The following is a 13,865-nucleotide window of genomic DNA, read 5'->3' on the forward strand; positions in this document are numbered from 1 at the left end:
CAGATTGTAATTCCAATACTCCTAGCTCAAGATACAATTATTTTCGCTGAAGGTAAGCAAATATGAAAGTTCACTGCAGTTAAGTCAATGTGGCGAATTTTCTGTTGATAGCCCGAAAGGAGTTCTGCCATGAAATTTATAGGTACTTCAGGTTTCTGAGCTTTCTTTCTAACACTGCAAACGGATTGTAATTCTGACACTTGTAACTCGAGATATGAATTTTTCCACCATAGCGCGCAAAGCTGAAATGCAATTTTACGGACAAATGGGTCAAGTTTAGAAAGTTGCTGCGGATAATCTGCTTAGAATTATTCTATGATATCTTGAATATTTCATTATCTCCGAGTCTTCTTTCTAATGGCGTAGACGGCTCATGATTTGGACATTACTAGCTTGAGATATATACGTTTTGATGACAGCATATAGTGCAGTAAAGTCAAAATGTCAGATATGTATACCAGCTTCAAAAGTCGACTCCGGCTAATCTTGAAGGAATTTATCCGTGAATTCTTTAAAGGATGTAACTTTTCAAGTGTTTATTCTTTGAAAGCAAGAAGCTTCAGATTTCATTGCTCCTACATCAATGAATTAATAATTTTGCAAAGGTTCGCCAAGCACTCGCTCGCCAAGGATGAAATATGGTCGCTCGAGTTCCAAGCCTCTTTTTGCCAAGTCGCAAGGCTGAGATGCACCATGTTCTTGCTCGCATGTTGCAAAGTGGGGATATGGCTCATCGATCAAGCTCGTAGGAATACTCTAAATATCTCTCGTCAAGCTGCAAGAAGGGATGTACCAAGTTGTTGTTGTACTCTCTTGAAAACCTGCAAAAATAAGAAAAGATTTTGGAGCCCTCGGTGCCAACAACACGAAGTTTTTAGATACGGTGCCAATAGCACGACGATTCAGCACCATGGTGCTTTAGTTTGACACAAAAAAAAGGACATCAGAAGCAGCACACCAGTCTAGTTCAGCATGGCAGGTATCGGTGCCCATGGCACGAAGCTTTAACTTGCAACAAAAAAGAAAAAAATAATTGGTCTTGAACAACGATCTCCATTGCTCCAAGTTTGCAAATTTGGCTTCTCATGCTGGTGGAGTCCTTTAATATGGATTAATTCTGAATAAAGAAGCAATACATGAAGCACAACTACGTCCCTAAGTTATTGCATGGCGCGCGCTTGGTTGTTTCTAGTTCTCTTTTCTACCTATTTAAATTGAATGATCTGCTGCATAAAAAAAAGGAGAGAGAAAGCAAGTCATGATTCAAGAAAAAAAATTAAGGAGACAAAAAAAAAGGAATGAAAAAAAAGGCGAGTGCAAGCAGTTCGTGGAAGTAAGTGGAGATGGAAGAAGCTCCAGTATCAGTTTTGGTGCTTCGATCCAGTTAGACAGAGGAGCTTGATATTCAATTGTGATGAAAAACTAGTTGGCTTGGTCCTCTTTTTATAAGGATCTAACAAAGTATGAGCTAATAAGTGAATAAAACAAGGAGTTAGAATCCTAGAAGGAAAAAAAACGTTGCCTTGCCCTACAAGGTCAAGAAATATTTTTCCTTGTTTTCTTTTGGTAAAAAAGAAAAGAGAGCTAACGTGAGACAAACATGGAATGTTTTGTTCAAACCAAATTACATTAGCATGTATAGAATTCACGCATTTATTTTCCTTGTTTGCTCTTGGTGAAAAAGGAAATATGCCTAGAGTGAGACAAACATGGAAAGTTGTCTATAATTTGCAAGAATTTTTCAATCACCATAGTTTGTAATTGCTACTTTCAAACCAAATTACATTGCGTGCGTGTTCGATAACCGAAGTATTAGAAAGTTAATTTTTGCTTGGAGCTTATATTTAGCACTTCACATAAATGTGCAACTGGATAAAAGTTCGGACTTGGAGATATCACTTGTATCATTGTAATTATGAAATTTTTCGTTTGACTAATTGATTTTATGTTGTGTGTGTAATTTATTTTCAAGATAGTACTCGTATCAATTCATTCAACTTATGGTTACAGTTCTTTACTATTGACTAAATCTTAACGAAAGCTCATTCACTTCACTGCTCAAGTACCTAGGCAATGTTCATATGTTATACCAGTTACCTGCCCCATCCACCATTGAAATGTGGTTCTACTTCTAATTCCAAAACTCTGATCTTTACTAACTCATAAGCACATTCATGTTTATGATATATTAGACAAGATTTACATATGAACATAACAAACATCCATCTCTATATACAGTTTTAGTTCTGAATGATAAAATAAGCACTCATGAATGAAGAACATATCATTTTAGTAATGTCATCGATGCCTGGATTTCCTCAAGTGTCCGTCCCTTAGTCTCTGGTACCAGCATTGCAACGAATACAAGGACTGAGCCACAAAAGAACGCAAACAAGAAGAATACTCCTGGAAGTTTTGACACATTAGTAAACAACTGAACCAGTTGAAGGAATTAAAAGAGAATTTTAGTACCAAAAGGAAGCTTTAGGAAGAGATTGAGAGTGGCATTACCTGCTGCATTCCATTGGAATAGGAAATTAAAAGCATAAGAAACTATCCAAGAAGTAAAACAGTTGACCAAGGCAATGAAACTTCCAGCAGAACCCTTGATGTTTATAGGAAGTATCTGAAATAGAGATTGGCTTCTGGTTTGTTAATTAAATCTGCATAACAAATTGTATTTGACTTTAACATCTAAAAATTGGTTTCTTGACGTACCTCTGACATGATAATCCAGGGTGTACCACCCATGCCCATTGTGAAAAATACAGAAAAGAGCTGGTTATAAATGAAAGATTAACAAAATGATGACAGAATATAGAGGGTAATAATATATGAACAAGCCAAAATGGAAGTCAACAATAGAATGTGCATCTCAGGACCTAGGAAAGCAATAGGTGGTCGAAAAATATGGAAATGAATGAAAAATAAAGGATGTTTTCACAAACCAGTATGCCAATGAACACCATTTGAGAGGTTAGCTCTGCTGATTGATGATAATCCTATTCATGGTAAAGCAGAATCATCGATATGATGAACATCACAACAACAAAAGTGTGGCAAAAAGTAGACGGGAAATTGAAGAAGTAATTGATTTATCACCAAGTTTAGCACCTTTAAAAGAAACCCCAATGCTGCAAGAAAGCATCCTAAGCAAGCCCCTGCTGAAGTAATCTGCGACCAAAGTGTTGAGGCTTATTAAAAATGTACTTTATGGGCAAAGACACATGAGTACACGGTCATTGATCTAACCATCATAAGCAGTCGACGTCCAGCTTTTTCAGTAAGGATAATGCTCATGGCAGCAAATGGAAGCTGAAACGAAAAATGATTGCTTGAGTGTCCTTTTTAACGGTCTTTTATTAAACTGGAGTTTCAAGAGTTAGAGAACCTGGAGAACAGCCATGACTCTAGATGCTGAGTCTGCCGAACAACCTTGTAAAATGAGCTTACTTTTAGATGTATGCCTATAAACACAAGGCTGAAATTTTCTACTCCAATCAAAACAACATTTTTTTCTGACTGTTCTTACCAGCCGCTCTAAAAACTGAACTGGCAAAAGAAGATATCGCACTGTTCCCTCCAAACTGTACAAGAGCCATTAACCCTGTTCCAACCTTATGATATTGAATATCCACAGAAGTATCAGACATATCATCTAAACTCTAAACTAAACCAACTCGGGATTATGCATATAACTTACAATCAGTGGACGAGCATATTTTCTACTGAACATGTCCATAAATTTGGATCCTGAGTGTTGTTGAACTGTTTTAGTATAGTCCTGTTAAAATAGAGGAGAGATCTTAGTCAGAGCTGCTCTTCTGGAACTAGACTTAAAAATATGAAATTGACAAACACGTAAATAGAACTGCTCGATTAGACATTTTAGAGCAATCTGTTACTTTTATTTCAGCTGCTTCAGTGGAGATATCTGCATTTCCCCCCCTCAGACGCTGTAGTGATGCTTCTACCTCCTTATCCAAACCAATTTTCGACTGTCAATAGAACAACATTATATATCATTTACCAAGAGGAGCTAAACAGCTTAAAATCATACATAAAAGCAGCTCATCCTGAGAAAATATATAAAATAACAATAAGCATAACGAAGAGGAAACATAAATGCTTCACTTTGCAAAAGTACATATATATCCAATAACATTAGTATTAACACAACACTCAAGATAAAATGATTGCAGATTTTATTTTCCTTTATATTTATTTTTGAAATGGTTGGAGCACAAAGATCAGTTAATGCCACCTAATTATTCTTTGTAAATAACTAACTCACCAACCACCTAGGAGACTCTGGTATGAAGAATAGACCTAGCAACTGTATCAAGCAAGGGCTAGCACCTGAAAGGTCAACCGAATTCAAGAAATTAATATGGAAACCTCTATATAATCAGGCATCTTCCTTTTCAAATTCTTTTTTTCCATAACTGTTCTATGCATTGCACCATTACCTACTAGAGCTAAAGTTCGCCAGTTCATGTTATTCCCAATGTAATACGCCAGTGAAAAGCCAAGAGTCAGCGTAAACTGCAAAACATCAATGCTTATATATAGAGAAATTGAGTTGTACCCGCCAATCAAAATCAACAAATCTTTTCATTTACTGAAGCAGCTGCTACAAGGCACCCGCGGATTTTTTTTGGTGTGACCTCTGACATGTATATAGGTGCCTGTTTGCAATATAATTCAGGTCATATTATGCATCAGACCTTTGTTTATCTAAGGGAAGGAAAACGTTATCAGAAAATATTCAAAATGTTACCACATATAACTGAATTCCTGAACCAACTCCCATCAGCAACCGTCCAGCATCAAGCCACCAAGCTCTCTTTTGACAGGCACAAGTATGTAAGTTGAAGAGAACAAGGGAAAGGCAATGAGGGGGTCACAGAAAGATAGAGCTCGTAAATGATGATGTAGACAAAGGTGAATCCAACATATAAGCAGTGGGTGCACAAACTTGGACTTTACCCATGTATGTGGAAAATTTTAAGGAAAACATATAGTATATACTTTGTTTTTTTTTCCTAGTGAATATATACTTTAAAAGGCAGCCACTGCCTTTAAGTTCTATATTAATTTATAGATGGTGAAGACGACGTGCAACCACCTTTTCAAGCACTTTAGTCAATGTCACGTAATCGTCGAATGAGTTCCTACTGTTATTGTCCCAGTAGATTCTAATGCAACGGGACTGAGCTAATCAGATAATCGACATGCTATAGGCTAAAGACATGTTACAGCCATTGATTATATTTTCCAATAGCTTCTGCTGCAACTTGACTGGGTTAATCAGATGATCAATATGCTATGGGCTTAACACATGTTGCACGGCCTGACTGGAAGCGATATGAATAGATTGAATTGGAGAGTACATGGGGGGGGGGGGAGAGAGAGAGAGAGAGAGAGAGGAGGAGAGGAGAAAAGTTATTTCCTAGTGTTTTTGAAGTAAAAGATATTCTTTCTGTACCTTGCCAAAGATTATTGAGCACCAGCCCAAGATAAAAAACAGATCCAAAAGCCACATTGTCTGTATTAATCATAACCAATTAGAAACTCAAAAAGTTGATTCAGGTTCAATAATCTTTTAATAAGTAAAAGTTCAATAAACTTAGTAAAGGAAAAGAGACATACAACTCTCCTGCCAAAAATATCAGCCACCTTTCCACTTATCAAAGCCCCAATCATTCCTCCAAATGTCATGATTGAAGCAAAAACTGAATACTACACAAAAACACAAGGAATAAATTAGACTATGGAAAGAGAAATATTCAATATTTTGTTTATCCAATTTATTCTGATATTCTTGAGGAGAAATTATCCTGATGAAAATGCATTTCATTTGACTTGCATTACAGACACCAAATTTCTAAGTGCGCTCATGGTGGAAGAAAAAACCTTTGACAAAGGCTAGTAGCTAAATGGATATCTTGGTTAAAGAAACATGAGCTCACTTACAAAATTTACATGCACATAAATGAAAAAAGAACATCTAGGTAAAGCAACCAGAGTAACTGAGAGAGAGATCATGTTAATATTGCTACTGACAGTAGAGTCTAACATGTAAGCTTCCTCCAAGAAGACATGTAAGCTTCCTCCAAGAAAGTTTTGTTCCTTCCCTTGCATTCACTATTTCCCCATTTCAGCTATAAATCTATTAAGAACATAATTAGTACATTTTGTGAACCACATATCTTATCCTCTTCATTTGGAATAATAAAAGCTTTTACTCCTAACAAACAATTCTCATGATTGATTTATAAGAGAACAACTCAATTTCTGATGCACTGCCAGTATATTTCGTGATCATGACAAACTTTATGTAAGTAAACATCAATGCTGAATCACTACCAATTAGAATATGAAACCCTTTAATTTATCCAAAAGAAAAAGGAAGAATGTGAGCCTCTTTAAACCCTAAATAGATTCAATATGTTCACATTACATGTAACAGGCTGTGAGATTAAGCAGAAACCTGCAATTATTTTGAAGACTCTAGGTTACTAATTATGGATTCAGTGTCTACTAGCACTTCAAGTTTTCCCTGTTTTCAGTTGAATTACTGGATCTAAAACTTTTTTTCAGGATCCCAGAACAGCACGAGAAAAGATGATCAGCTCAGCGTGAGAGCTTTCCTACCACTTTTACACACAGGAAAAAGATTTGTAAAAAATTTACCTCTGCTATAGAGAGTCCCAGGTCATCCATGATCCCCGATTGAGCAGGAGATGCATATCCTACCTGCAAAGGACACACAGTCGGCAAGCAATCAGTGGCAGCCCTTTAGCATGAGTTCCTTAGGTCATTAGACATTACACTATAGTGAAATCTCAAGTATGCTCATTTCAGAAATTTGTTATAGTGCTTAAGAACATTTGCATGTCTCCTACCATTAAATGTTAAATACCCTCAAGAGGAAACTGATTTTTAAGCACAGATAAGCGGGAATAGAGCATGTCTCCATGGTTCTTGGCCTAATGAGGAAACAAATCTATGCATTTATTACTCCTGTGGTGCTAGAACGCAGTAGGAAGACTAACAGATATATATTTCAAAACTACATGCTGGACAAAATGATGCTTAATTCAGTCTTAACTAAAGATGAAGATTTGTGCCTTCAGTATCCCCATAATAATATGAATTAACAAACCTGTAAATACCAATACTTACAGCAAATCCATAGGCAAAGTAACCACAGGAAGCAACTGAGGAGCTCAAAACAATACTTGCAGTAACATGCAATTCCGAACTTGCGTTGCTGGGACTGCTCCTATCTAGTAAACCTTCATCCATGCTTTCAGTCATATTATGTTGCTGCCTGGAAAAGAAAAACAGAAGAGAATTTTAAGCATGAAACTAGAAGTTTAGAAGAGTGGGAATGTATCCAATACTTCATGATAGAGCAGTAAAACTTATTCTGGTGCTAGTTTGAAGCAGTTGATATTAGTCTAAGCAAACACTTAGGAATGAAACCTAAAAGGAACATGATATAACTAGTTGGGATTATGCTTAGCCATGATGGTAGGCTTACATTAGGGTCAGTATTTGCTAGGAGGCTTTTTAGCCTGTTTAGAGATGCATATATCAATTGGAATTGCAGAGAACTCCTATCCGTTAAGGAACCCCAAGTACTGAATGTTGGAATATGAAATCCGGTAAATGGAGGAGATTGGATAGATATGATTTATATAGCTGACCTCAACTAGTTTGAATTGATGTGTGGTAATTGTTGTTGATCATTTGCTTAAGAAAACAAAGTGAGACACACGTGCTTCCACGGTAATTAGGCCAATGTAAAATTTACTTGTGCATTAAATAAAAGTCGTCAAGTTCAGGGGATCCGGATCTATTCTGCCACAAAATTAAAAGGAATATGGAGCTTATTCATACAGGTGGTTCCACTATAGCACAATAATACTGTATTTTCTTGGAAGTTTCAGTCCACATAAATAACTTTGACAGTGTGAAAACTCATAACTCCAAACTAGAAAACTTACAAAAACCTAATTGCATTCAAGTCTGAATAAAAAATAAAATAAAAAAAGCACACGAGGGTGTGTTTGGTATGGAGGAAAACAAGTTCTCTAGGAAATCAAGCTCAGTAACATCTTGAAAATGACTTTCTTGGTGGGAGTAGCGAAAACAAGTTTCATAAGTGGTATTCCACGCTGATTGTCTCCACAGAGGCAGATCTAGCTTGTATTGTATGGGTTCACGTGAACTCAGTAGTTTTTGCCATATTTACAACCGTGAGAGGGAGGATGTAATTCAGCTCGAATAAAGTGAGAGGGAGGTCAGTCAGAACCCGCTGGCTCCAGAACCCGGGGTGGGGGTGGGGGTGGGGGGGTGGGGGGAGGGTGTCTCCAAAAGTCTATAAATATTTGACAGTTATTATTACATATTCTAGCTGTAGGAACACATAAACTTCAAACTTTGGATCCGCCTCTAGCACCTAACACATACTCCTACCAGCACCTGACCCCACCCTCATAGTGTTTGCATAGATTATATATATAAATGCTCTTGGGATGATATTTTCTGCTAACTTACCAAACACCAGAAAATAAGCAAGAAAACCACTTATCTTCCAGAAAAACATTTTCCTTTCTCACCAAACACACCCAAAATCTTTCATGTTAAGAAACTAACGAAAAAATACAAGGTAGATTAAAAGAAATAAGGTGGAGTACTACAAGTTGATCGTAGAATAGCAAATAGAAAGCAGCATAGATTTCTTAAATAAGCATGCGACATATGCTTAAAATCTAGAAAACCCAGTTATCATCGTTTCTCTTTACCTCATTATGACTATACAGATAGACAATGAAAAGAGGAACTGCATAAATATTCAATACCCCAGTGAAGCAAAGAAATTTTGAAGAGTAGCTAGAGCAAATTAACCTGGTTGAATGTTTAAGATATCTTGTTAATTGATCCAATGAACTCCAGCAGAAAAAGCAGGTACAGTGAAAGGCCAAAGGAAGTGTCAAATTGACTATAGCATTTGCAGAGAGAAATACTACTACTAGAAAACTAAAGAATATTTTTGATGTCTCACGCCCGCCATTCTCACTTTAATAAGGCCACCCCAAATGATCATCATGCAGATAATTAAAAAAGATAAATAACCCCTCATTAAAAAATCACTGTTTTTCTGATGACAATTAGTAATTGAAAATGACGACCAATCCACTTCCATATTTTTTTGGAATGATGTGATGTACGTTTGTAATTTGGTTTTCATTGTTGTTGTTTTTTTGCGCCTTACTTTAAGCAAGATAACGCGCAACGCAATTATATGAGATTACATATTGTGCACATATGAGCTGCTCTCTTACTAACATTAGTTTTCCAATTGTTCACTTGATTTGGAAGAAAGTTTTTGCTTTATTAAAATCTTAACGACTCTATCGATTATTTCCATTATTCTAGTTTCTAAGAGCACTTCATTTTTCTTCGAAAAATCTAGTTTTTCTTTATTTACACAATTGCAATTATATATTTTAAGTCCCAAATTTTTACATTTTATTATTTCAAAGTTATCTCAAGATACTGTGAAATAAATCAAAATACTTATTACCTTTACCCTTGAATCTAAAAAGACATATACAGTCAAGCCTCTCAATAACAGTCTCGTTTGTTCATAATATTTTTGGATGTTCTAGTGAAGTGTTGTTATAGAGGTCATATATTATAATATAACATGAAAATTGGTTTCAGAAAAAGCTTAACTTTTATAATAAATGTTGTCACACAAGAATACTTATGACTATGTAATCTTTTATTGACAATTTAAATAAATAATTGGAGATCACCAACATTAAAAAAGTTGTTAGTTGGAATTTCATTTTTATTCTAAGAAAGCTGGGGATATCTTGTGGCTGGTGAGTCACCTCTTGTCTTTTTCCTTTGTTTTGTTTTTCAGTGATTGATACCTTAGACGAGTTCGAAACTGAAATAATGGGTTTTTGGACATAAAATATATTTATACAGTTAAAAAAAAGTTATATTCTAAATAAAATGCAGTATAATGTTGCGTTTTACTTTAACAAAAAGTTAGCCATTAAAGTAAATCACAGTATTATACTACGTTTTATTTAATTATTTGTTTTTTATAGGAAAATGCAGTATAGTACTACGTTTAAGGAAAACGTAGTATTATACTGCGTTTTCCTATAAAAAAAATATAATCCCTCCTTCTTCCCCACGACAGAATCACTGGCCATTTTTAAACCTCCCCCCCCCCACACCATTTCTGCTGGTCCCCCCTTCGATTAAAAAAAAATCTTGGGCCCTACCTGTCACACAAAAAATGAAGAGCGTAGGTCCCGCATACAACCCAAGCCTTCAATTGTTGTGGATTCCTTCTTTCGGGGTCAATTTCAAATTTTCGATATTTCAAAAAACATAAATCGAGGTATTCCGATTTAGTTTATGTCGAAACTCGTAGAGCATATGCATATTTGTTTTCTTGAATGTGTTTCCACGTTGATTTGTGTTATGTTTGCTATTAAATTTGTATGTTATCTTTACTCGGATTAAATTATTAGTGTTTTAAAAAAATAGTTAAAAGTTGAGAAATAATTTTTATTGTTAATGAAATTGTTCACAAATATCTTTTACTGTTTTATATGTAATTTCGTGAATGTTATGTTCATATGTTTGTTGTTTTTATTTAGTTTAGATTATTTATTTGCTTAAAGAATAGTGGCCTTTTAGCGTAGTAAAATATAGAGTCTTTTAGCGTAGTAAAATATAGAGCCTTATAGCGTAGTAAAATATAGAGCCTTTTAGAATAGTAAAATATAGAGCCTTTTAGCGTAGAGTCTCTGTAGTTTAAGTATGTACTAACTACAAAACTCTATCCAATTACACTTTACAAAATTAATTATTTAATTTATAAAATAAACTTACAGAACTAACAAACTAATATATGTTGTCAAATTAAATATCGAGCGTGGAACTCATAGTTGTATATCCTGTCCAATTAAAAATTAACTATTCAATTTATAAAACTAACAAAATTCTAAAAATATTGACACACAAAAGAATACAGGATAGCTTGGTGCTACTGTGCCTCAAATATCGAGCCTGGAACTCATAGATAATTACTCTGTCCAATTAAATAATTAATTATTTAATTTATTTAATTTATTAAATTAACAAAATTCTAAAAATTTTAAAATTGACACACATAATAATTAAGAATAGCTTGGTGCTACTGGGACTCAAATATCGAGCCTGGCACCCGTAGTTATATACTCTGTCCAATTAAAAATTAATTATTTAATTTATTAAACTAACAAAATTCTAAAAAAATTGAAATTGACACACATAATAATTAAGGATAGCTTGGTGCTACTGGGCCTAAAATATCGAGCCTGGAACCCATAGATAATTACTCTATCCAATTAAATAATTAATTATTAATTATTATAACACAAACACACAATTAATATTGTTTAAATTACAGTAGACGACAGGGACTTGCCACATGTGCATCCTAGACCAGCCGCGGATCAGTTATTAGTGTTACAGGGTGACCATAGGTCCGCCTACATATGGGAGGGACATCTATTGGATCAGACTCTCCACGCCAGGAGACCGGATGACTTGTGGAACTTTTTGAGGCATAGAGATTTCCATCCCCGCGTAGTCCATCGCCTGCGTGCTACGGGCTTCTTTAGAATTTTTTAGATTGGGCGGCTGCAGATCAACTGGTCTCTCATCACGGCGTTGATAGAGCGGTGGCGACCGGAGATGCACACTTTTTACCTGCCCACTAGAGAGGCAACCATCACGCTTCAGGATGTTCAGGTTTTATATGAGTTGCGTATTGATGGACTGGCCGTTGCACTGCCCCAGTATATGAGAGCTATGATGCGTCCCCAGTATTTGGATTTGCTGGGACAATATACTGGTTTCAGACCACAGGGTGAGGCTGTAGTTAAAGGGGGCAGTCGCATTTCTGTGACAGCTATCAGACAACATATGGAGGTATTGCACCCCGACATTACCGGCGAGATAGAGGATCTCTATATTCACTGGTACACGAGGTTGGCGTTGTTCCTTCTTTTTAGGGGTGTCTTGTTCCCCAGCACTTCGGGAAATATAGTGAGGCTGCGCTTTCTGCATCATCTGCAGCAGCTAGATGAGTTACCCCAGTACAGTTGGGGTGATGTTGCTCTCGTATACATGTATAAGAGTATGTGTCGGGCTAGCATGGGCACCCAGGTGGACATATGTGGTTTTCTGCCCCTTCTATAGGTGACAACATATTCGAATACTCTATTCATTACTTCGAATTCTATATAGTCAAAATGACTCTTAAATTTTACGTCAACCTTTTATCTTAGGTTTGGGCCTGGGAGCGGATCCTGCCGCTGCAGCCACCTTTACCACCATTAGAGTCGGGTGTAGCACCTCCGTTTCTCCCTCTAGCTAGGAGGTGGGTTCTCCGACGTGGGAACTACCAATGCAGTGATGCTTATCATAATATCCCCCTTGTCAGGGATGTGTTGGATATGCTGGAGGCCGGACAGGTAAATATGTACCTAAACTTACTTATTATAAATTCACTTGTATTGCGCATACTCACTTTTATGTTATTATTTGATAGTTCATCTGGACGCCATACAACGACGAGTTGCTAGCTGATCTTCCCGATTATTGCTCGGTCGACCGACTGCTTTGGAGCACTTCCATCCCGATGATATGCCTCGATGTTGTGGAGCATCATGCCATAGAGTATGTACTTCGCCAGTTTGACCGTCCCGAGACTATGCCGAGGGAGCCTGCATGGGTGGCTACACATTATCAGCGGGATGATCGTTCAAGGGTGGACGACAAATTACCAGTGAGAGGACTTGATTCCGCCACCACCTTCACAGATCCAGGAGGCGGCTATTGAGCTCTATACGGCATGGTACCGCCGTCATACCCGACTGATGATCGGGAACCCCATTCATGTACCTGGCGGTCGGTTCAGACCATACGCCGGAAGGCACGAGCCACTAGTATGTTTTTGTGGGATAAGTCTTATAATTGTGATATAGCGTTATTTAATTAATATTTTAAATATTGTGCATGATATTGGGCATCACATGTTCTACCAGTTGGGACAGGAGATGCAGCAGCATGCCGACAATGCTGTTGTTTTTGAGTTTGGCCGGCGGGTGGAAGAGCTGGCTCTCCGGACCCTGCAGCGAGCCAGAGAGGGCGCGAGGTTGGATCACGAGGCTGAGTATGCGGCGCCAGAGGATCACCATCGGGGTAGGCCTATCCCACGAGGCAGGGGTCGGGCACGAGTCAGGGCTGCCCTACGAGGCAGGGTTGCCCCATGAGGCAGGGCTGCCCCACAAGGCAGGGTTGTCCCACGAGGCAGGGGTGCCTCACGGGGTCGCGAGGGGACGACGAGGAGGTGGTCCCCAGCAAGGGGGAGTTGAGGCACCTGATGAGGATCTTGGAGATGATCAGCCGGGTTATTTCCCTCAGCTAGACGAGCCTTCCAGCAGCATGCTGTCGTACAGCCTTCAGCTGGATCTGCCAGCATCGCAGGTCTTCCCGTCATATCCATTGTCGATCACGGATACATTCGACGGAGATGTAGACCAGTTCTTTTCAGGCCCATCTACCGCAGTTGAGGATCGGCAAACCCGAGACATGGATGGCGGGCACGGGTTGAGTTATGCCTCATCCCCGGCGGTTGATGCAGATCAACCACAGGTACAAGTATATATGTATTACCTTAAAATTTCAATTTGTTTTCTTTTCCTTAATGATTTGCCATAAATTAATTTTTAATTTTCTTACTAAGGCTTCGTCCCAGCCCATCACGAAGGCCACTA

The 13,865-nt window shown here is 37.5% G+C and overlaps 2 protein-coding genes across 3 annotated transcripts; one reads left to right on the forward strand and one right to left on the reverse strand.

Annotated features, from left to right (window-relative positions):
* Positions 1-2,177: 2,177 nt before the first annotated feature.
* Positions 2,178-9,154, reverse strand: LOC107804254 (sugar transporter ERD6-like 5). 2 transcript variants are annotated; one of them, XM_016628114.2, is made up of 19 exons: positions 8,920-9,154; positions 7,189-7,336; positions 6,697-6,759; positions 5,653-5,742; positions 5,489-5,548; positions 4,781-4,846; positions 4,623-4,688; positions 4,470-4,545; positions 4,295-4,359; positions 3,906-3,998; positions 3,704-3,784; positions 3,533-3,617; positions 3,392-3,435; positions 3,253-3,315; positions 3,115-3,174; positions 2,949-3,002; positions 2,719-2,778; positions 2,512-2,626; positions 2,178-2,406 (listed from the first exon to the last, which is right to left on the reverse strand). In XM_016628114.2, the coding sequence occupies exons 2-19, from the start codon at positions 7,321-7,323 to the stop codon at positions 2,285-2,287; spliced, it is 1,398 nt and encodes a 465-aa protein (XP_016483600.1). In that variant the 5' UTR covers positions 7,324-7,336; positions 8,920-9,154; the 3' UTR covers positions 2,178-2,284. The 2 variants fall into 2 exon arrangements, with proteins under 2 accessions (XP_016483600.1, XP_016483595.1); XM_016628109.2 differs by lacking the exon at positions 8,920-9,154 and adding an exon at positions 7,550-7,655.
* Positions 9,155-11,778: 2,624 nt separating this feature from the next.
* Positions 11,779-12,928, forward strand: LOC142162313 (serine/threonine-protein phosphatase 7 long form homolog). The gene is made up of 3 exons (XM_075218653.1): positions 11,779-12,207; positions 12,375-12,524; positions 12,638-12,928. The coding sequence occupies exons 1-3, from the start codon at positions 11,779-11,781 to the stop codon at positions 12,926-12,928; spliced, it is 870 nt and encodes a 289-aa protein (XP_075074754.1).
* The last annotated feature ends 937 nt before the right edge of the window (positions 12,929-13,865 follow it).

The sequence above is a fragment of the Nicotiana tabacum genome, chromosome 7, assembly GCF_000715075.1.
Source record: "Nicotiana tabacum cultivar K326 chromosome 7, ASM71507v2, whole genome shotgun sequence".
NCBI classification, from domain to species: Eukaryota; Viridiplantae; Streptophyta; class Magnoliopsida; order Solanales; family Solanaceae; genus Nicotiana; species Nicotiana tabacum.